The sequence below is a fragment of the Haliotis rufescens genome, unplaced genomic scaffold, assembly GCF_023055435.1.
Source record: "Haliotis rufescens isolate VD_foot unplaced genomic scaffold, xgHalRufe1.0.p SCAF_5, whole genome shotgun sequence".
Taxonomy (NCBI): Eukaryota; Metazoa; Mollusca; class Gastropoda; order Lepetellida; family Haliotidae; genus Haliotis; species Haliotis rufescens.
Genome location: NW_025964223.1, coordinates 15,108,636 through 15,132,321, shown reverse-complemented (window position 1 = coordinate 15,132,321; position 23,686 = coordinate 15,108,636). Strand labels below are relative to the sequence as shown.

The 23,686-nt window shown below is 39.2% G+C and overlaps 2 protein-coding genes across 3 annotated transcripts; one reads left to right on the top strand and one right to left on the bottom strand.

Annotated features, from left to right (window-relative positions):
- Nucleotides 1–619: 619 nt before the first annotated feature.
- On the bottom strand, nt 620–7,223 carry LOC124138290 (ubiquinone biosynthesis O-methyltransferase, mitochondrial-like). The gene is made up of 5 exons (XM_046504879.2): nt 6,979–7,223; nt 4,620–4,881; nt 3,310–3,552; nt 2,716–2,875; nt 620–1,109 (listed from the first exon to the last, which is right to left on the bottom strand). The coding sequence occupies exons 1-5, from the start codon at nt 7,125–7,127 to the stop codon at nt 958–960; spliced, it is 966 nt and encodes a 321-aa protein (XP_046360835.2). The 5' UTR covers nt 7,128–7,223; the 3' UTR covers nt 620–957.
- Nucleotides 7,224–7,471: 248 nt separating this feature from the next.
- LOC124138289 (arginine/serine-rich protein PNISR-like) lies at nt 7,472–20,369 on the top strand. 2 transcript variants are annotated; one of them, XM_046504878.2, is made up of 13 exons: nt 7,478–7,586; nt 10,936–11,033; nt 11,313–11,552; nt 11,753–11,874; nt 12,925–13,014; nt 14,127–14,265; nt 15,197–15,405; nt 16,026–16,166; nt 16,428–16,539; nt 17,592–17,645; nt 18,416–18,592; nt 18,851–19,832; nt 20,196–20,369. In XM_046504878.2, exons 2-13 carry the CDS (start codon nt 10,958–10,960, stop codon nt 20,218–20,220), a joined length of 2,367 nt encoding a protein of 788 aa, XP_046360834.1. In that variant the 5' UTR covers nt 7,478–7,586; nt 10,936–10,957; the 3' UTR covers nt 20,221–20,369. The 2 variants fall into 2 exon arrangements, with proteins under 2 accessions (XP_046360833.1, XP_046360834.1); XM_046504877.2 differs by having other exon boundaries at nt 7,472–7,586; nt 18,851–20,369.
- The last annotated feature ends 3,317 nt before the right edge of the window (nt 20,370–23,686 follow it).

The window sequence follows — 23,686 nt, the reverse complement described above, 5'->3', positions numbered from 1 at the left end:
ATGAGAAGTTGAGTGGGTGACCACATTCAGCAGCTTGCCTCCTGATAGTTTCTGGTGCTTAGGTCCTGCCCCATACTATAGCTGACATGGTGTCTCCTTAGGCAGGTGAATGTTCAAAATATGCCACTGTTAACCTAGCAGTGAAAGGGTACCTGTTAGGATGAGATAGTCATGTAACTGTTAACCTTCCAGTGCCTCACAGGAAGCTTGGCTCATACTCCCGAGGGAGCTGAGAATGAAAATCAAGTGCACACTGATCCACTGACGGGGGTCATAATGTAGCGCTTTCAGCACGCTTTAGTGTGTGGTTTTGATGCATTATAAATTTGCACATTATAATACATATCCATATTATTATACATATGCACATTATTACATTATTACATACCCCGGAGGAGCGGTCGGGTAGCCTAGTGGTTAAAGCGTTCGCTCATCACGCCGAAGACCTGGGTTCAATTCCCGACATGGGTACAATGTGTGAAGCCTATTTCTGGTGTCCCCCGCCGTGATATTGCTGGAATATTGCTAAAAGCGGCGTAAAACCAAACTCACTCACTCACATACCCCGGACTGAACAGCTACCAAAGAACACTTCAACACATGCAAAGACCCAAACATCATTGATTAGATACTTGTTATTCACAATCATACAAAAGAGATATGCACTACAAAATATATATCCGCATATTGACAATCTTTAGGAAACATGTTTGGTATCACTAGATATACACAGTATAGGGTGTACACAAAATATAATCAACTTTCAACATCACTATCAAGAACATGTCTTCATATCACATGCCTACCATTATCCCTGCATAATACTCCATGTTTGGTGCATATTCCATATGCATTGGCAATATTGTATGACGAAACTGAATGTCAAATCATGCACGGCTAACACCCAGTAAACCAGGCAGAAAGGTCATGAGGCAACCAGACACCCGTGCTTGAAGGCTATAATGTATCGGCAGGGTTATTCTCGTTATCGTGAACATCTGCTCTCACTGCATGAATGGCATAGTTGATGCTGGTGTCCTTGATCCAAGACCATCTCTTGGTCAGCGGATTGTACATCATGCCGTGAAGGAGGCGGGCACTCATGTTATCTGCAGATGGAATGGAACCAGTATTTATGCACATAAGGATTATTTTTTAATTGACACTGTTAATTTCACTGAGCCATTGTTACATTTATATTGGTTGGTTTGTTTGTTTGTTGTTTTACGCCGCACTCAGCAATATTCCAGCTAAATAACAGCGGCCTGTAAATAATCGAGTCTGGACCAGACAATCCAGTGATTGATATCATGAGCATCGGTCAACACAATTGGGATCGATGACATGCATCATCCGAGTCAGCGAGCCTGACCACCCGATGCTGTAAGTCTCCTTTTACAGCATCATGGGTTGCTGAAGACCTATTCTACATTTATGTAGTCAATACACCAGATAGTAGCAATTCCCTTCTAGCTGGATGTACATTGTAAACCGGTTGATATTTTATATACTACTAAAAAAAGTCAATGGCCACTCGATTCATGGCCTGACAGATTAACCATAGTAATGGAAAAGAATTGGGTGATCCTTTACTTCTTTTGAGTAGTACACATCCATACAAAGAACTAAACTCTTATAAAAATGATGAATGACGAAAGGGCAATGAACACATAGGTACATGTTTGAATGCATGACCAAATATGAGATGGACATTAGTGATTTTTAATCAAGTCACAGATATTCACTGCTTGGTGAAACCTATCAGCATGGGTAAAGTACTGACATAACTGGGATAAATGTGGATTCAAACCCACATCCAGTGGATAATGACACAACAAAGTAGGGCTGGGTACCCACAGTACTACCCGGACCCATGGTTAGTCACATGATAGATTGTTTAATGACAAAAAGTATCTAGAACTCTATGGTTACACTACAAGTAAAAAATGTTCGCATTTCTTTCAGACTAGGCACCCATTCCTTCTGACTTTTCATATCTTAGAATAAAGATATAACTTGAGTCAACTTCAGTGTATGCATGACCAGATTGTTTAATACATGTATCTAAATATGTTTTGCCAATGTTATGGTAAAAAAATGCCCAATCAGACATTTTGTACCTATCTCTTGAGACCTACAGTGGGTACCCGGGTAGGGTCGGGTAATAGGGGGGTGGGTACCTGGGTAGTAAATTCGGACTCGTCCCAGCCCTACAACAAAGGGACACAAACCCTTCACAACAAACTGTCGGTTTTAGACCACTGGACCACCGGTGCCCCATTAAGGCCAAGGTTTGAAATTGACTTTAAGTCTGCTAGTCTGACACTTGAAAGGACAAGTGACATTAATTTTCCTTGTGTACTACCATTTACTATTAGATAGATGGCAACTCTGAAACATAATTTGGTTTGTTGTTTAACGCCACACTCAACAATATTCCAGCTATATGGCAGTGGTCTGTAAATAATCGAGTCTGGACCAGACAATCCAGTGCTTAAGATCATGAGCATTGATCCACGCAATTGGGATCGATGACATGCATCAACGAATTCAGCGAGTCTGACCACCCGATCTTGTTAGTCGCCTCTTACGACAAGCATAGTCGCCTTTTACAGCAAGCATGGGTTGCTGAAGACCTATTCTACCGCGGATCTTCACGGGTCTTGTGGACTAGTGAAAGCCTAAGCTCTGAGACACCTGTTGAGGAAGACTCACTCTGGGTCAGCATGAACTGGAGATCCTGGGGGTCGATGAACTTGTTCCAGTCATGTGTTCCAGGAGACACAAGCCTAAATAGCCTCTCGGCTGCCATTACGCCAAGCATGTAGGAGATGTATGTCTTATTCAGGGTTGTTATGAAAAGTGACCCTCCAGGCTGAAACATAATATGAATTTGCTCAGGATATAAATACAGCCAGGTTCTCAGGAAACTGTTCTGATACACAAACTTTTCCAAATACACAATCAAACCCAGGTCTAGATAATAGTCACGATATAGATAATAAATCACTTTTTTTTCAGTTTTACCTTGTCCGTAAAAGGTAGACAAATGATCCCAATACCTACATCACTGCCTACCTTGAGGAATCTGTAACAGGTAAACAACCTACCTTGACAAGTCTGTAAAAGGTAAACAACCTACCTTGACAAGTCTGTAACAGGTAAACAACCTACCTTGACAAGTCTGTAACAGGTAATCAACCTACCTTGACAAGTCTGTAACAGGTAAACAACCTACCTTGACAAGTCTGTAACAGGTGAACAACAGAACAGGTACAACATAGTATTGCTACCAACAACACAACCTACCTTGACGAGTCTGCAGCAGGAGGAGAGAAACGCAGGGGCATCAGCAACGTGCTCCACTACTTCGGAAGCAACAACAGCATCCATCTTGCCTTCCTCTGTTCCAACTAGGTCTTCCACTGTTGCATGAATATACTTCACATTGGCGGCTATGGCTGGGTCATATTTTAGGTGGGCCTGGGCAATTTTGATGTTTTCCTCAGATGCTTCGACACCTATGACAAAAGCTCCCAGTCTTGCCAGAGGCTGAATTAGAATGAAATGTGTTGGACTAAGGTTATCAAAGTTGTATGTAAAACTACATCTGTATAAAGACACCACTACAACTACAGGATCTAGAGGTCTGTGATCCTAAAATACCTAAAAAATAAAAGTAATTTTGGGATGGGTGAATGAATATTTATTAAGGGATAATAATCCTCTTATAAAGTAGTAGTTACTAAATTTTCAATACTCTAGCTTTGTTTTGTTTACCCCAAACTTGGCCATTGACTGACATGTGAATTTGCACAAGGTTGTCCGAGTTGCATTTCACCTGTCAATCAATGGCCACAAAAGTGTGATGTAAACGGAAAAAGCACAAGTATTGGTTGAAGTCACCCACTACACTGAATGATGCACCGTAGGCAGAGAAGATATGACCATAACACAGGAACCAGGTTGCACTGTAGACGTTAAAATATGATGTCACCATCTTAATTTAAAAGAAATGGTTTTAGACAACTTGTACATGTACACTACACAATATGACTGCAGTGAATTTGTTGTGGGGCAATGATATGGACAACATAATATTCTCCCAAATTGCAACTTCAACAGAAAAGGATGCCATGAAATACTATTTGCAAGAAATGTTGGACGACAATCTTGATGAGGGACACGGTCTAAGATTTGTTTGTTTGTTGTTTAATGCCGCACTCAGCAATATTCCAGCTGTACGACAGTGGTCCGTAAATAATAGTCTGGACCAGACAATCTAGTGATTGACATCATGTGTATTGAACTACGCAATTGGGATATGATGATATGCATCAACCAAGTCAGCGCGACTGACCTCCTGATCCCATTAGTCGTCTCTTACGACAAGCATAGTCGCCTTTTACAGCATGCATGGGTTGCTGAAGACCTATTCTACCCCGGATCTACGGGATGTAAGAAAATGTGTGATTAAGACCAAAAGGACCGACACGTGTCCATGGAACAATATAAAGCATTTTCATCTGTTGCTATCCTAAGCAGTGTGTCATGATACATGCATATTACCATATGTTTGATTGCTTCTGTCCTTACAAACTGCTCCCACATCTACTTACCTCAGCAAGAATTCCCCCTCCACTGCCGACATCAAGAATTGTGCAGCCAGCCAATGGTTTAGTAGTGGGAGGAGCGTTTCTCTTCATCAAAGCATCTCGTATGAGGGGCACTCTTAGTTCATTCATAGTGTGTAGGGCCTCAAACTCGCCACTCTCGTCCCACCATAACTCTGAAAGTGCAGAAAATTTTTCCACTTCCTCTTCATCAATGGTTGTCTGAGCCTTTGGTCTCTGAGGCTTTTCTGTATGGTGTTGATTCAATCTGAAACAAATCCAAGCCATTAAATTTATCATAAAATACATACATAGAATTTCTATTCCTGCTTTAATATTCTGAAAAAACTAAATTGATCAAGGACAAATACTGACTGACTTAAAATATACAGGCATTGACTATATTTTTTTGATCAAATAATTCAAAAAGCAAAAACACTTTTAATTTCTACACTTGATTAACAACTAAACGGATGTCTGAGTTGTCTGGAATGTCATGCAGGATCTACTTAGAAGGGTGAAATCAGATTGGCTTGATCTTGGAGAACGACATTCAGTGGTTTCTGTGCTAATTTTAGTTACTCAAGTCAACCATTAAACGTTTGGGTCAATATGCATTTCCTTATACTGTCATGTGACCACTTCTTTACCGATCCAAATTGGGGACATTTTTATATATTTGAAAAAAAATAACTTAAACTAGATAGACAAAACCATACAGAGGCTAAACAAATATGATACTAATCTTTCACTGACTTGTAAGCATGGATTGCTATTATAAGACTGTCAATTAACAATGGCCAATTGACAATTTTAGCTTGCGTAAGGCCAACAAATAAAGTATTTGATTGACATTGTATCAATCAGCCAATTTGTGAACAGATCAATCAAAAGTTGTGAATGGTTCCGACCCTCCATTTTGTGAAAGAATATCTGTGTGAACAAGATCGTCTAAACCTAAACCAACCATTGACAATAGTGTAATCTTAGTCTTAGACATCACTTCCACTGACCTGATTTACACCTGTGTAACAATGAGTAACATCAGCATGATGTGTTTTACCTTCACAATACCTGTGTTTATGAGAAACTCATGACATCGGAGTTACACCTGCCTGACAAATGCCCCGTGAATGCTGTGTATGAATCTCAAAGTATTGCTGGCCAGGTGGGCTAGCTAGCCTTGAAAGTAACTATCCAGTTTCAAATTTCACTTGCTTACAAATGTGACTGTTTAGTTTTCGTCCTTACAATGATTGACATGGATAGTCAAAGTTTGTTAAGTAACACAGGTTGTGATTGGTTAAAATACAAATTACAATCAGTCAATACATATTTGTTATACACATTGTTACAGTGTCAACTGTCACTCAAACAAGATGAAAGAGGATAACTCTATAATCTTGCAACATACATTCATTATGGATATTTCTTAATATTTTTCTATTCTTGATGGATCAACTAATATGGGAGAACTTTTTTTTAGCTTAATCAACTGAGATGTGTGCACAAAAACATTTGCTATTAAAATTTCAGTAGTCAGAGTGAGTGAGTGAGTGAGGTTTTACGACGCTTTTAGCAATATTCCAGCAATATCACGGCGGGGGACACCAGAAATGGGCTTCACACATTGTACCCATGTCGGGAATCGAACCCGGGTCTTCGGCGTGACGAGCTAACGCTTTAACCACTAGGCTACCCGACAGTCTTGTGACATTTCATAACCTTTAGCCCGACTGCAATTTTGCTAGGCACTGGCCAGCTGGCAGGCAGCTATTGAGCACACTGCATGCATGACACCCGTGTGACACATGCACGATGACGATGGGTTACACGGTAACACCTGTGTAGCGGCCATAAAATTTCCGAGTCCCGGGCCGCATTGTAGGGTACTGAGGCTTATGTTGCTCAAATTTAATATGAACATGCTCAGCCCCACGTTGGGCGCCAATGTTGGCGGCCATAAAATCTCCAAGTCCCGTGATGGGATTCGAACCACGGACCTTCTGATGAGAGGTCGGACGCCTTGTCCACATGACCAAAGAGGTTAACCCCGTCAGCAAGCTGACAAGGTAAGGATGTCATCTGTGGGATGACTCCAGGCCCTGCTACACCTGCATGACAAATGACTCTCCTTGACACACAAGTGAAACATACACAAACCCATGCAGCTTTGACTCTTCAAGCAGGCCTTACAGGTGTTACTCGGGTGTAGGTTAAATTACACCTGAGCAACATGTTTTCGATAAGTCAAGCTGCATCTAAGTACATATGCATGATGAGTGAATGTATAGTACCAGAGTCTACCACTGACTACACGCTTGCATTGAGAATATTTAGCAACTAAATAGCGAGGTGAGCCTACCTGGCCAGGGACGTCGAAATACTTCTGTTTTTCACCGATTGGTTGTAGACGTGTATTTGTCTAAAAAGCAAGGACAAGTTTTGTGTGTAACGTTTGTGCGAGTATTTGATTGTACCCAAATATTTCTGACAAGCTTTACATAAATACATGTCGATGTATCCACTCTACGTATTGATGCAAACACATACACACTGTCTCGGAAAGTCTGTAATAGACAGTGTGCAGACGAAATTTACGGAAGTCTGCAAAAACCGGAAAACGTATAATATAATATTTTCCACTATACCATTAACATTCTGGCGTTTTCATGATCAATTCCCTGGGATTTTACCACATAAAATTAAAATAATTACAGATATACTTCATATAGATACTACTTGTAATAACAAGATCGTCATAATCTAAGCATAATTGGCATACATCTTTAATTGATCTATCTCTTCGTAAACATATATGAGATGTAGCATGTAAAGTAGTATCTTGTAGGAATCATGGGAAAAATTACAGTGCGCGGACGCCATGTTACCTCAGTGTTGGACTTATCACTGACATCGAAATTGTTTTGAGAAAGACAGGACCAATGCCTGACAAACAACATTTGAGCATAGGTACATGGAGAATACTCGCCTTTTTCGTTTGTGCATGGTTGAATCTGATTTAATTTGAGAAGTCTTTTGTCGTGTATCATTGGAATAATTAGGCTACGTGTTCGCGATTATTTTACACTGTTTTGTGTTTAGGAGATATCATTAGCAGATTAGCGGGGCAAATGCCGAAATTACATTAGCATTACATACAACGTCTTTCACTTTTGGAAAAGCCAACGTTGCCCGAGATGTATATTAGACTTCGTGTTCAAGCCATGCTTACATGTTACACGATAAATATGCTTGGCTAACTGGAATGACGAAGTGAATTAAAAAAAACCACATGTCGTTGGCAACGTAGAGACCGCACTGTCATATTTGTTAGCATAATTTATACTTATTCTTCCAACAGAGTCAAGAGAGACGTCCGTGCCTAATTTTGTGAATATCGTAATACATTAAAAACCCAAACTAACATAATTATTAATGGGTGTATGCAAATTCGTAACCCAAACGATTTCGTACCTGAAAAATGAGTAATAAACATGCCGTCTTAAAAGTATGTTTTTTACAAACCTATAAGCCAATGGTAATGTTGTCTTATAAACAAATATAAGAAATACAAAATAGGGTTAAAGATATTTTCTCGGGTTATGAATTTCCTAGGGTTTAAATGTTTCTAGGGAACAAATTTGTTTGGGTTACGAAGTTACCACCAACCATTATTAATAATTACTCCACAGGGTAAATCCATCAGTTACTGTGCCTCAAAAAGTCATTCATTTAATATTAAAGTGTGATATGGAACGAACAAGAGTTACAATTATGGTTGTAATTTGAAGCAGAGGTTATGGGCTGAAATCTTCCTTCTTAATTTACCTTTTGGTCTCAGCTGTGTATATACCGTATTCGACATAATAAGCGCCCCGCTCCAATAAGCGCCCACGGCGATATTTCCTAATATATTGGCTAGTAAACAATCCCAATCAGCACCCCTTCCGATTGATCAATGTACACAAGACTTTTTTTATTCGTGTATAATACGCACTCGTGTGTTATATCACCCTTAATAATGGGCAATTAAATTCTTGAAAAATATATCTGTCGTATGTAAACACTTCAGGCTGTTAGCATAAACCACGAAATTTACGATCTTTCAACTCAAAATAATATTCTAATAAGCGCCCCCTATTTCTAATTGTGAGAGCGCCCTGGGCGCTTATTACGTTGAATACGGTAATTGAAGCAAACAAATTTGGAAAGAGCTTGAAATATTTTTCATACAAATGACAGAATGAATCCAAATTTCTGATTAAGTTATCATGGTTTATGAAATTTTTATGTCTCTTGCTACATGTACAACCAAGCACCCCTTGATACATTTAAAGAGTGGAAGGTTGGTGGTTCAATCCCATGACCAGGGTTAGAAACTAACAGTTTTTGTCCACTAGTCCTTATAATGATAACATAGAGCAAAACCCCTAAAATGGGCCAATTTCTACTAGTCCTTAGGATACCTTTACTATTGGGCAGTTTCGTAAGGACTACAGGACTAGTGCCAGTTTCTAACGCTGATGACCTTGTCATACCAGAACACTTTAACCCAGCCTGGTGCTCAGCTTTTAAATTAAAGAGTATGGTATTAATCAAGGACTGGTCGGCTCAGAGTCAGTGTAATGTGACTGTGTGGCATGGTATCTCATTGGCCTAGATACCAGTGAAGATCAGGGTTAGAATTGGTCTTCAGCAACTCTTGCTTGTCGTAAGAGGTGACTAACAGGATCGGGTTGTCTGATTGGTTGATGCATATCATCATATCCTACTTTTGTAGATCGATGCTCATGATTATCACTGGATAGTGTGGTCCAGACTCAACTATTTACGGACCACTTTGAATATTGCCGAGTGCTGCGTAAACAAACAGTGGGCTAGAACTATAAGAACCAGCATAATTGTGGGTTCGAATTCCAGATGGAAATCAACCCAAAGAAGTAATAGCATCTGTACTTTACTAAGAGTTATCCCAAATATAACATTTGTTACATCTGACCACTTTCTAAATGGCATTGTGTGTTCATAGCATAAGTACATAGCATTTGTACATGCAGCCACATGTGTGCACTATAACTATAAAACTCAAGTGCTCTTGAATGCTACATCAAACCCCATTTTAACACAATCTGTATAATAATATGCCAGGCTTTCCATATGATCACAAAAGTATGCGCCCCACTTGCATATCATTATCGTGTCTTTTAATAAGAGATTGGAGCAATCCTGAATTATGAGGACTGAAGGAGACAAAATGTCAGTATGAATGTGATTTGGCCACCACTTCTTTAGACACTCAATATCTCCTATTCCCTATTGCACAATGTTTTTTTAAGTAATGCTCTAATGTTTAGTGGGCATGGGTGGCCCAGTTGTCTGAGGAGTTGCATTTCAGTGTGCAGAGTTGCTTCCCTTGGGTACACCAGAAACATATGACTGTGGGTTTGATCACAGTTTGACCTGATTATGTTTCAAGGTTTTTCAGCAGAGTGCTGTGCTCATGGGTTTCACCAAGTGCTTAACAACTGCATCTTCCCGAGGCAAGAGAGTTAACTGACTTTAAAAGTCAAGTTTCCACCCTTGGCAAACTTGGCTGGAATTACTGGGCTTGATCGTAGCGCCACCAGTGGCTATTACTAGTTATGTCCCTTCTAAGCCTCGCCTATGGACCAATCAGATTCAACCTCTCGTATCACTTGCGTTTGCTTCACACAAAATGGTGGGACCCAGTCAGGGCGATTGTGATAAAACAGGTGTTACATCAAGAAATGCATCAAATCACGTGAGCACCTTGACTAAAAACATGAAAAGATTAGGAAAATATCTGCTGACAACGCGTTGGCGGTGCACATGTTTTGCAAATCCTGCAATCGACCGAAATCTGCACGACAGTTTACGAACCGGACTTCGATTTCGGTGCGCGATTTTGATTGGACTAGGCATACTCCTTAGTCCAGCCAAAATGTAACTCCATAATACCAGCCTAGTTTGGCAAGGGTGGAAACTGGACTTTTATAGTCAGTTAACTCTCTTGCCTCGGGAAGATGAACAACTGAGACTTGCATCACTTCAGGCTTTTTTCCCACAAGATGCAGACAGGCCATGATATAACTGGAATATTGTTAAGAGTGGCGTTAAACCAAACTCACTCTTAATGTTTTAGTTGTCCTCCATGACATGTCAATTTAGGGTTGCCCTTGGAGTTCTTTATGGCCTTGGTAACCATGTTTTACTGTACTAGTATTTTTCACAAGTAATTTTCTGTCTTGTGCACATTGAATGACTGAAATCCCTACTAAATACTATCTTTTTACTTCAGTTTGACAGATTTATTGTTCAAGATGTGGTCTAATCCATGGCAGTCATCTTGGCCCCCTTTACAACAAGCTAATTTTCAGAATGTACCTCATGATCAAGGCAAGTTCTTTCATTATTACTGTTCATGTAAAAAAGTAGACAAACTATATTTGTGTCTGTTTACATACCTATGACCATGATGACACCGACATATTGAATGTTGAAAGAAATGTGAAAAGTGTAACAGTTGTTGAAACACTGCAGAGTAGCATACAAGTACAGTCAAAATAGACAAGCTCTGTCACATGCTGTGTGCTACAAAGTGTTCTCCTTGTTGCATATTTAAGGGTTATTTAACAAGAACAAAGAAATGAAGGAGTTGTTTCATGTTCCTTTCAGTTGATTGGGCGGCCCTGGCCAAACAATGGATAGCTCAGCGAGAGGACCCGAGCCATGTGCCCCCGCTGCATGCAGCCCCTCCTCCTCCCCCACCCCAACCATCACAACCCCCCTTCCCACCACAGCCCTTCATGCATGGAGCACCACCAGCCCTGCCCCCACCACAGCCTTTCCCAGAAGGAGTCAGTCAGAATGACATGGACATATCTGATGAGGAAAATGGCTCCAATAGGGATTCAAGTAAGTACTCTTTGCAGTAATAAACTTGAGTTTAAGATGTTATCATTACCCAGGGTTACAGATTCGTTCATTTTCTAGAACACTGACTGAATAATAATGTTCTTATACCATTTGTCTGCAGCAAAATCACTGTTATCACTGAATTGATCACAAGTATGAACTAGTTATTAGGCATGCTGAAATATTACTCGATTTTACAGATTTTCGTGGGAACCAACATCAACAGCCCAATAATGGCAACCATAACCAGTCTGGATGGGGATGGAATGAAGAAACTTGGGGTCCTCCACAAGGAGGATGGAGCATGGCAGGGGGGGACAAGGTAGGTTATTGGATTGCATGATGTTCTCTTATATATACAGTTCAAATAGCCATATTCGACGGAGGTATCATGATCTAATAAATGCCCACTTGTCTGCAGATTTGGAATCAGACTATTCGTCCAGATGTAACTAAAATATTTTTGAGAGCCAAATCAACTTACATTGAGCCTGATGAGTATCAATTAAACACATATTTTCATGATTTTGTTGAATCCGAATTGGTCCCCATTGTGCCATTCTTGTAGGAACAAACTAAACTAGCAATGGGATTGTTACAATGTTTGTCTTGACTGTAAGACTGGATTCATGCATTGTTTCTAAAAGTATGTCTAATACTGGATTCACAGGGGTTAAAAAATACCATTGCACAATGCCCAGGACAAATGAATTTGGGCAAGCAAACTTTGTTGTCACTACATGTCCGGAAGCAAGTGCATCAGTTTGATGTCAACTAAGCTGTATGCTATCTGATAATCATGGTAATAAGGAGTGTTTGGTGTACCTGTCTGGTGTGATGTATTTAGTCTCTTAATTGATTGTATTAAAACTTTTATTCAATATTGTTATCCCCTGCAGTGCGTTTTGCAGGAAGTATAAAAATGGACACCGTCCGTCCGGGCAAGTTGTTGTTTCTGGAGCAGATGTTGAAAACAGTAAAATATTTCTTCACCAAACTTGGCACATAGAGAGGTCTAGTGGTGAACCGGTGCCTTTTGATAGTTTGGGATTTCTTAAACAAATATGGTTCCGAGGTTACCATAGCAACAATTTTCATATATATATTCACAACAAATATTTAACATTGCGGGGGGAAATCGAGGATTTTGTCCTCTTGTTCTTATTCACTTGTCCTTGGGCAACTGGATTTAAAAAAATAAATATATATTTTATAAGAATATCTGGTAAATATATTTGCTTGTCCTTGATCAACTAAATGCATTATTCAGCTTATCTGACTGAGTGACTGGCTTTAAATACTGAGTGGAGAAAGTAAGTTGATGTTAATATTCTAAGATTAATGTTTGCTGAAGTCAGTCATTGTGTTTCAGAATGTAGAAGGATTTGACTACAGTCATGGGGGATACCAAGAAAGCTTTGATTACAACCATGGCGGAGATCAGTTTAATTTTTACAACCAGGTAAGATTGTATTCACAATATTGCCTGTGTGAAACATAATTACAGGCCTCAAAGTTTAACTTTTTACCAAGTAGCCATATGGCTACGCATAATTTGTGGTAAAATCAAGAAATCAAGCCAATATTGTAGGTAGCCAAAAGCATTTGAAATGATCTTTTATCAAATAACTATTACATGTACAAGTCAAAGCACAAGTCTTGGAATTGTATATTAGTGGAAACTGTACTTGAGTTTTGTTATTTGTGACTCGGAACAATGATGCAATTTATGTTACTAGATTATATTGGTATATCCTTGCTTATCCAATAAACTATCCACTTAAATATAATACTAATTGCATTAAGTTTTATGTATTTCTGTTAATTGTTGACTTTAGGAGGAATTATTTGCGAGTACAATTAGTAGCAGACATGTTTATATTTGTGTCTACAGATGTGTAGCATATAGAATTTAGTCGCCACAAGATATTTTTCAAGGTAGTCATTTGGCTACCTCTGAATTTTAGACTGACAAATTTGAAATTTAGGTCGCATTGGCGACCATTTTAGTCGTAACTTTGAGGCCTGTATTAATGCTACGGTACAAAGAAAATATGATCTAAAGAAGAAAATATTTAATGAAACTAAGGAAAAAATGAGATACAAATGCATTTTTAACCTTCCCTATAATAGGGCGGTACAGTCGTCTCCTTGTCCATCTGTCTTCCTGTCCATATTCATTTCAGTTCTGGAGCACAACTCGAAAACTGTTATATATAAAACAGATCCTGAAGTGGTGCCTTTTGCTATTTGTGGATTTTTGCATTTTTGTTTTTCTCAATTTCCATGGAAACAATTTGGACCTAGTCTCAAAAGGGGGTAGTAGATTTCATTTCTGGAGCACAACTTGAAAGCTGTGAAAGACATTTTTTTCCAAACCTGGTACATGTATTAACCAAGGGCTGAAGTGGTGCCTTTTGCTATTTAGGAATTTTTCAAACAATTTATTTTTCCCTGTTTCCATGGAAGCAAATAAGACTCGTCTGTAACGTAGGTAGATTTTGTTGCAAGCCTTAATTGTTCTGTTGGTATATGTGGTAGTGTATTAATGCTGAACTTGTTTATTATATATAGCCTCCGAATGCCCCTCCCCAGAGTGGTTTCAATGATTACTGGGCAGCTCCAGCAGAGCATGCTGGAAATAACCGATCATACCAACGCAGAGATCGTTTCCAATCACCACAACCAGATGTTGAAGAGGAAACTGGCATCGGTAACTTCTTCTTACTACCAATAATTATTAATGCTCTATCATCATGTGCAGGTCTTTACTCTTAGTCACAACTGTCATTATGTACATAGTCGTTCATCAGTTGTACTGTCTAGAGTCCTTCACGAAAGGAAACATTTGGCCTAAGTTTGTTACTGCTATCATTGGCTATGGATGATGCATTATAAGTAATACTAGTTGGTTGCAGCAATTAATTTATATTAGACTTTGGTTTGTAGCTACTAAACTGATACCCAATGGGCATGCCGGGTTAGAATAGTACCTCAGCAACCTATGCTGGTTGTAAGAGGCGACTTAGTCAAAGTTCATTGCAGCTTGGAAACACCTTGAATTTTAAGGTCCTCTTGAAAAGCCTTGAATTTTAGTGTCAACCTTGAAGAGCCTTGAAAATAACCAAAATAGCTTGAAAAGCATTAAATTTGTACCAAATGACATTTGTACGTACTTGTTGGAAATGTTAATTGTGATTTATTTGTGTGCAATGAACAATTCATGACAGACTTAATTTATTTATTTGTTGGTTATGAAAATTAATCTTGTTGGAAAATTTGTGATGTTCATTATGCTTTTTAGGTCTTATGACTTATGTATTGTATGCTGGATTAAATTTGTTTTTGTCAGACTATGGCTAATAACCCAACGTAAAAGACTTGAATATGACAGTTGAATGCCTTGAATGTTCGTGTTCCATATCTGTATGAACCTGGTTAATTGATCAGGTGGTCAGGCTTGATGTCTTGGTTGATTGTGGATCGTTGCTCTTACTAGCGGTCGCTGTAATTCTTAGCCCGACTCAATTATTTCCAGGCCCAGTCATATTGCTGAATTAATGCTGAGTGTGACATTAAACAAAAAAACAAACTAAACTGCTTTGAGATTTGTTCTTATTGATGATAAATTGATCCGTGTTCAGATGCAATGAAGCGCAAGTCATTGCCAGCATGGATTCGTGAAGGTCTAGAGAAGATGGAGAGAGAGAAGCAAAAGAAAATGGATAAAGAAAAAAAGGCCCAAGAGATGGCAGTTGCTCAGAAGGAGAAAGAGGATGCTGAAAAAGAAGCAGCAGAGGAAGTCATGCGAGAGAGTGGGGGACAGCCTGTTGTACCCAAGAAGAGTAGATTTGTATGTTTACCTATTTCTGTTGGTCAGGAAGGCTGATCAGGTTGTTGTGTTATATTGTATGTTTTTAAAACTGACCCATGAGGATCCGGGTTAGAATAGGTCTGCAGCAACCCATGCTTGTTGTAATGGGTGACTGACTATGCTTGTCATAACAGGCGACTAACAGGTTCAGGTGTCAGGTTCGCTTGGTTGATCAGTGCTCATGATATCAATCACTGGGTTGTCTGGTCCAGACTCCATTATTTACAGACCTCTGTCAGATTGCTGGAATATTGCTGAGTGCGGTGTTAAACAACAAACAAGCAAAGCAAAAGCTTCTAAAACAATTTCCAATATGAAAATTGTAAGCTATTTAGTGATCATTTCATTCTTTGTTTTTGAGTAGCTCAGCTAATGGTTTAAAGATAACGTACTATGCTCAGTTGTGTCTAATGTTTCACTAGGATATGCTGGTTGTGAGTTTTGTCCCCAATATGCTTTGATAACATTCCTTGGTATGACAGATGGTAAACATCTACAACATGCAATACTAAGATAATATGCCGGGAAACATATCATTCAAAGTGGTTTAAGAACAACTCTTGTGAATTTTGATTTGTCATGTATCTCAAAATTACTAGGACTCGGATGATGAAGAAGAGGATGAGAAGAGACCAAGTCGACCTTCAGCTTCCCCATCGCCTAAGAGATCCCCAGCACAGAAGGAACGCAGCCCTTCACCGGCAGAAGAGAAGACAGAGGAGGAGAAAAAGATTGAATTGGTAAGTGAACTTGAGCAGTAGATACCCTATCTTGGTGTATCATATGTTTGATGGGTACTTATTTAGCAACTAAACATGCTAAACATGGGAAGACTGTCCGGAGAACCATGACCTTTAGACTGTTGACTAAAGACTCACTTTTCAGTTACATTGTTTTCAGGTTATGGGTATTTGTTAGTGTTATGGATTCAATAACATACAAATGTTGGCAGTAGCAGTTAGATTATTTTTCTGTGATGGGATTTATTTTGTGTGTTTTAGATACTGAAGGTGAAGAAATGGATGACAGAGATATTGCTGGAAGTGACATCACAGGAGACAGAATCAGTTGCAAAAGAAGTGTTTTACAAAGCTAGGAATAATGCAGCTAAAGGTATCTTATCTTTAGCACGAAGTGTTTGTATGAGTAGTAACCAATGCAAACAGCCTTATTACTTGCTATACTTGGTTCATTTGCCAGGGATGTTTTATCACAGACATTTCAGGTGGAAAGAAATCTTGTCTGTCCATAAAAATATTTTCGTGACAGCACAGGTGGCTGTGAAAAATAATGATTATTCCTTGTTTGCTGTCAATTTGAACGAAGTCATTTTGCTATTTCAGTTATTCATATCGTTATGTAAATTGTGTTTTGAATTGTAATGTCTTTAGTAAGCAAAAGAAATATTATAACACTGTGCAAACTTTTTCCTGGACTATCACGAAGGAAACTACTACTTGTGTTTTGTATTTTGCAATAAATTCCTGATTTGTGTATCTTCTTCATACCTTTTTGTATGGGAACCTTTTGGATAGAAATGGTCTGGCTACAAGTAGTCAACCTGAAACAAATCAGTGATTAAACTTGGGACAATGTATGTTAGGCCAGTGGAAGTTTGCATCACTTGTTGGGAGTACAGGTGGAGTGGCACCATTAGCTTGGAAACATTCTCGGCATCCATGTTGCTGGTTAGATGAAAGGATTATATTTGAAACGCTAATCCTTGGATATCTTTTCAATCAAATTTTTGGACTTAAACTGAAAAAAAATGTAACTTGTTTAATAAAAAACACAACTTAAGTAATTTTTACTGAAGAGTTGCTTTGTCTTCTCTTTGTCCTCTCCAAAATACATAGATGCCGAACATAATCCTCTTGCACTTCATTTCTGAAGAAGTATGGAAACGCATATATTTCTATATGGACAAAACCAAGTAAATGTTTTTGAAGAGTATATGATTAACGAGAACTCCATGCAAGGGTAAGAAGGTAAATGTGTTGTATGTTCAATGTTATGTTTGACATATGAGCAATTTTACTGCCTAGCTTCTCTTGCAGTCTTGTTGGCCTCGAAGTTCAAGGTCAGGAAGAGCAGATAACTCTGCAGTTGTCTGCCTACTCCAAGTGTTTCTTACTTCACTAATCATGTTGTATAATTTATCAAAGCTCCGGCAAAGCAGCTAGCCAAGTCCTCTGCTTTGGCCTCTATTTCTGCTCTTGGTAAGTATCTCCATTTCTTTGCTTCATGGATTGCCATGCATTAACCATCCTAGGAATGTCTTGGAATCAGCAGTCCGTACTTGTAGCAGTTCCTTTGCTTAACATATTCCCAGGAAAAATTCCACAGCTGTCACTATTTGGGGACAGTTTGAAGCATTGATATTGAATATATTCATGGGTATCGAGGGCTGTATGAGCCTGGGAATACCTGAAACATACTTCCTACTAGAAATGTCTTGTTACATGGCAGTCCATTTTATTGCTTAATTCCCACACATCCGACTAGACTGCAGTTGCCCACGTCCCACTCATACTGGTAGAGTAGCACCTGTACCTGTAACACTTGTCTCTGTTTATATGATAAATTCCTCATATTAAGTGTGTTTCTGTTATATGACTACAGGGTGTCAGTATATTTGAATTTCCAGGCTTGTTTGTTGAACTGTTTTAGACGCTTCCATAGTGCTAATCTAACTTATATCTATCATTGATTAATCAGATCGACAATTTTGTCTTAGGAAAACAAATATTAGACAATCAATCAAAATAAATTTGAATTTACGTTCAGTGGGGTTAATTGGGAGAGACAGGACACTGAATCATGATGATAAGGTCTTTTGGTTGCAGTTAGCATTCACGAGACATCACAATGTCAGTTGCCATAGCTATTGTGTTCTATATTTTACTGGCACAACTAATACCTCCCTTCGGTATTACCTACTGTTAAGACCAGTCTTTTGAGATTATTAACATATGTGAGATTGTTGCAGGTCTTGGTTATGGGTCAGGCAGTGAGGACGAGGAAGAGGACAACTCTGAGGACTCTGATGAGGACCTTGAGGCTAGAATACGTCGCAAGAAGGAGCAGTTTGCTAAACAGCACAGCAACATCTTTACTGAGGATGAGGACGAGGAAGATGAGGAAGATGCCAAGGAGCATAGCAGAAGTAAGTAGGCTTGGACCTTGCTCGCGATTTCTTTGAGCAGGAGTAGAGGAAAATTGCAAAATGCTAAGACATGGTTCTCAGAGGTAAACTTTAAAAAAAAAATTCACACTGAGCCAAAAAGTAGCAGCCCACTTAAGAAGGATATTCCAAAAGTTATTCATTCTCGGCGGACTAGGTCGATCGAAATAAGATTTTCATGTTATTAAAGATATCAATACAAAATAAATACTGTATGTCTTGTACTTATTTCCATTTCAGATAAGATGAAAAAAGAGGAACATGATACACCTGAGTTTCTTAAAAATCCCATATCAGAAAAACATTTGTATCCGTTCCAGACCAAATATGATACCATTCCTGGGTTAAGTGTTAGCAATAGTGATGCAGAGGGGGAGCCTAGTATTCAACATAAGCAGGAGAGAAAGAGCAAGGGTAAAAGTGCCAAATTAAAAGAGTCTGGTCAAAGCAATCAGGATAAATCTAAAAAGGGCAAACAGGAAAGTGATAGTGTGAGTACCAGTGATGACTCTTCAAGTGACTCATCCAGTGGTTCTGACAGTAGTAGTGGTTCAGAATCCTCTTCAGAGACATCTTCTGAGGATTCTAAAATGAAGTCCAGGTCTCATGGAGGGAAAAATAATAAAAGGTCTCAGAAAACCACTTCTAGGGATTCCAAAGACTCAAAAGTTGAGAAAAGTAGAACAAAAGAGAAATCCAGCAAAAGTAAGCATAAAGATTATGATAAACATAAACGAGATTATAGCGAAGATCGTGACAACGAATTTGACAGCTATAGAGGGAATAGAAGCAGGAGTAGGGGGAGGGGGTATAGTGAGGATAGGGATTCTAGGGAGCAGGGGCGAGACAGGCGCAGTGGTAGTCGAGACAGGTATAGGAGTCGTAGTAGGGATCGGGATCGTTACAGGAGTAGGTCCAAGGAACGAAGTAGAAGGCGAGACAGAAGCAGGGATCGTGACAGAAAAGAAAAGCGAAGGGATCGCTCTCGGGATAAGTATGAGGACTACAAGTATGAGAAATCACGCAGGAGTACAGATGATGGTCACAAATTGAAATCAAAGAAGCGAAGGAGATCTAGGTCTGTCTCATCTGAGAGTGACCATGACAGTCGGCGGCGAGATAGTCGGGATAGTCGCAGGTCTCACAAAGACAGACATGGTGATGAGTATGAGCGTGGTGGTAAGAGGTCCAGTCGCAAACACAAGAATAGATCCATTTCAAGGTGGGGATTGTTTTTGTCACTTTCATGCTTTCATACACATTGTACTTTTCAGATTTTCCCATTCTGTTTCTCCCTTTTGAATTTTGTTGTCACATGTCACATTCTTGTGTTAAATTGTTTCAACAGTTTTCATGTATACTTGTAATTTGTATGTTTGTAAATTCGACAATTGATGTAAACACCCTGAATGATCTATTAGCATACCATTACCTGCAAACATACATAAATCTGCCCCAAAATAATATGCCAGTGTTCAGGGCTATGCAAGGATGATTTCTTTTCTCATTTTGGACCTTGGTAACTAGTAGGTCATTTAGGGCATATAGGCAGTAATCTAACACTGCCTGTCATGTTGTGTTGCAGGTCACCATCACCAAGGAGAAGATGAACACTGCCTCACACCTAAAATTTGTGTATTTCCATCAATACATGCTGCTCAGTATATGGCTGCTTCAAGCAATCAGGATTTGTGATGTGTATGAAATTTTTATATTTGTAACATTGATTCACAGCAATTAAAGTCATCAATGATATCAATGACTTGTTTGTGTTCAGCTGATAGGTTCAGTCAACTCAGCATGTAATGAGATACTCATGTGTGGTTTACATGTACATTTAGACCTGCTGAGTGACAACAACTATGCTTATTCTTTAAATCCAGATTTGACTGCATTTGTTTCTTTGTCAGAAAGTATAAGTAGTTGAACTGGATTCTGACTTGGAAAGAGACCTCTGTGGTCTAGTGGATAGATTGTAAACCCGTAGAGTGGAATCTTGGTGGTTCGATCCCAGGCTGCATCAGAACAAAAGACAAGATGGTACTTGTTGTTACCCTACCTGACACTCTGTATTGAGGGGATAAAACAAAGACTGGTTGGATACCCCACTCAGACACTGTACTACTGTATGTTTAACTGCAGCACCATAAAACCAGCTTGAGTCTGGATAAGTACACACAGACACAAACACGCGTTTCTATATAAGTGCAATAATCTTGAATGTGACTTTCAACCCTATTTCCCCTCAACTCTGGCTTGAAGAGTAAAGAAAAGAGTTGCAGTTCTTTAGTTGCAAAATCGTCACGTACAGCTTGTGCAAGCAGATCAGCAAGGTGTGGTGTACACCGACAACTGAACACAACTTTGACATGTAAAGGTGTTGTTGGAGTGTATGGGACAGGTCAGCCCTCTGCAAGATATTACACTAATGGACTGCAGGTTCTACCCTGGAGGGACCCTGTTAAACATAGACCCTCTACGCTTGATTGCTTGTCGTAAGAGGTGACTAAATGCTCAGGCTTGGTGACTTGGTAAGAACGTATGTCACGTGGAACGAGTCATGTGGAACTTAGCTTGTCAATGATTGTCTACAGATGACTGAAATATTGCTGAATGTAGCCCAAAAAAAGGATATCAAGAAGTTTAAGAACATTCATAAGTTAATTACAGTGATAAGTTTACTTCAATAAGTGTCCACAAAAAATATGAACTATGAACCTAAAATCCCACAATGAAGACTCAATGTCTCATATTACACCTACAGTAATACTGCACTAGTTTCTCCCCACTTTTCTCCACACATTTGTAACAAATGCCAACAAGTTATCAATATTAACATTTCTTGGGATGAACTATACATCCATCCAGATGTACAAAAGACATTAAGCTGTTGGATTTTCAATATATATTTATATATAAAAACAAAACAGAATTGTTTAAGATGAATATTGTTGATAACAATTGATAACATTGTTCCTCTTGTGAGTATGAATCTATGCATGTTTACAAAGAATGTGACTATGTAAAATCAGTTTGGACCTTATGAAATTACATTTCATAAAAGCCTGACACTATTGGCCATCAATCACAAAAACTATATATTAATTAATCATATATTTCAGGATATATCTATATTTCTAGTATTAAGAAGGAAAAACCAACACTAATCTTCATCGAAATTTTGAAAAACATTTTGTCTGGTAAAAAGATTTTGGCCGAAAAAATAAGAATGATATCTATTCTTTAAAACTGGTCTGATGTGACCGATTCTACTAAAACTTAATGGAAGTATCTTAAACAAGATCATTAAGATTTATTAGGGCTCGTGTCCATATGGGATGTCCTTTGTTTCTCAACAATGATACGTAATTGTATATCCTGCTGTGCACCCCGTAATTCTAACATGATGTATCCATTCATGAATGCAGAGAATTAAATATAAAAGACTCCAAACACTGCACTATTTGGGTGAAACGATATGTCGGTGCACTCACTCACTCATGTAACAATATGATACACAATACATTGCTTTTCTGTATTGATACAAGACAATACACTTGCTGATATAAATTACTACTCGTTTAATGACTCCTAGCATTTTTGTCAGTCGGATATAGCAAAATGTGTTGTAATTAGCGTTTCAAGTACACTCCTAAAAATAGCTGCTTCGAACATGTCAACAGCTAGCTTTTCCTTTTGAACCTGCTCTGAAATATTTATTGTCAAGAAGTTTCCATGCGATTTGGCGTAAATGTGTATCACATCGTGACATTGCAGTATTGTTTCACCGATAGTTGAAATGACCTTCCATCACACGAAAATGGGGAGGCGACAGGGCAGTGGTCAGGAAGCACTATGCAATTATCGATATAATGCATCTGTCTTGACATCAGACAAAGCCAAGCATGTCATCTTACACACAGGAGTATGGTTTTACACCTCTTAGCAATATCATGGCAGGGGACACCAGAAATGAGCTTCACACATTGTGCAAATGTGGGGAATCGAACCCAGGTCTTCAGTGTGATGAGCAAAAGCTTTAACCACTAGGCTACCCCACCACCCCCTTACACACAGGAAACCCATACCAGGGTTTGAGTGAAGGCTGCAGTGTTGTCTTTCAGGCAACAAAGGATCTGCTGGTGGTTATCTTGAAATTAATATGAGGTCTTCTGATGATGGGTTTGAGTCAGCGAGTGAGTATGGTTTTACGCCGCTTTTGGCAATATTCCAGCAATATCACGGTGGGGGACACCAGAAATGGGCTTCACACATTGTACCCATGTCGGGAATCGAACCTGGGTCTTCGGCGTGACGAGCAAACGCTTTAACCACTAGGCTACCCGACCGCCCCCACGATGGGTTTGAACATAAACTGTTGCCAAGGCTTCGCGACCCAAGGCTTTATGGATCATTCTAGTTACCAGAAACAAGTTAGGCAACACATAACCCAAATACAGGACTGACGTCATAGTAACATATACTACTCAACATTTGCTAAGGACCAAACCTTTGACTTAAGACAAATGACCTTTGAAGATCCGGGGTAGAATAGGTCTTCAGCAACCCATGCTTGCTGTAACAGGCGACTATGCTTGTTGTAAGTGGCAGCTAACAGGATTGGGTGGTCAGGCTCGCTGACTTGGTTGATGCATGTCATCGATCCCAATTGTGTAGATCGATGCTCATAATGTCAATCACTGGATTGTCTTGTCCAGACTCGGATTATTTACAGACCGACGTCATATAGCTGGAATATTGCCGAGTACGGCGTTAAACAACAAACAAGCTAAAGACAACTATTTTGGTCCTTAGCAAATGTTTAGTATATTATTCTTGCTGTGAGCTCATCTGGCTTCACTGCAAAGGACTAATGGCCTGCAACAATACATTTAAGTTGACTGATGTCATTCAGTTGGTCAATGCATCCTTTGCAAGAATTACCCCATAAGTAGGGCAAAAGGTGAAGGTCATATCCTTTGAAAAGATAAATACTGGCAACCTGGTGGTATTAGTCATCATCCCAAGTCAGGCTCCAGTGCCGATGACCCTTATTTTTGTGGAAGTCATGGCTGC

Coding starts and splice junctions, on each gene's coding strand:
- LOC124138289 (XM_046504877.2), top strand. CDS start 10,958: ATGTGGTCTAATCCATGGCAGTCATCTTGGCCCCCTTTACAACAAGCT. Junction 13,015..14,126: donor AGTTTAATTTTTACAACCAG/GTAAGATTGTAT, acceptor TATTATATATAG/CCTCCGAATGCCCCTCCCCA. Junction 14,266..15,196: donor TGAAGAGGAAACTGGCATCG/GTAACTTCTTCT, acceptor ATCCGTGTTCAG/ATGCAATGAAGCGCAAGTCA.
- LOC124138290 (XM_046504879.2), bottom strand. CDS start 7,127: ATGTATTTATGTAAAGCTTGTCAGAAATATTTGGGTACAATCAAATAC. Junction 3,553..4,619: donor GAGGGGGAATTCTTGCTGAG/GTAAGTAGATGT, acceptor ATTCTAATTCAG/CCTCTGGCAAGACTGGGAGC. Junction 1,110..2,715: donor CCAGTTCATGCTGACCCAGA/GTGAGTCTTCCT, acceptor TTCCATCTGCAG/ATAACATGAGTGCCCGCCTC.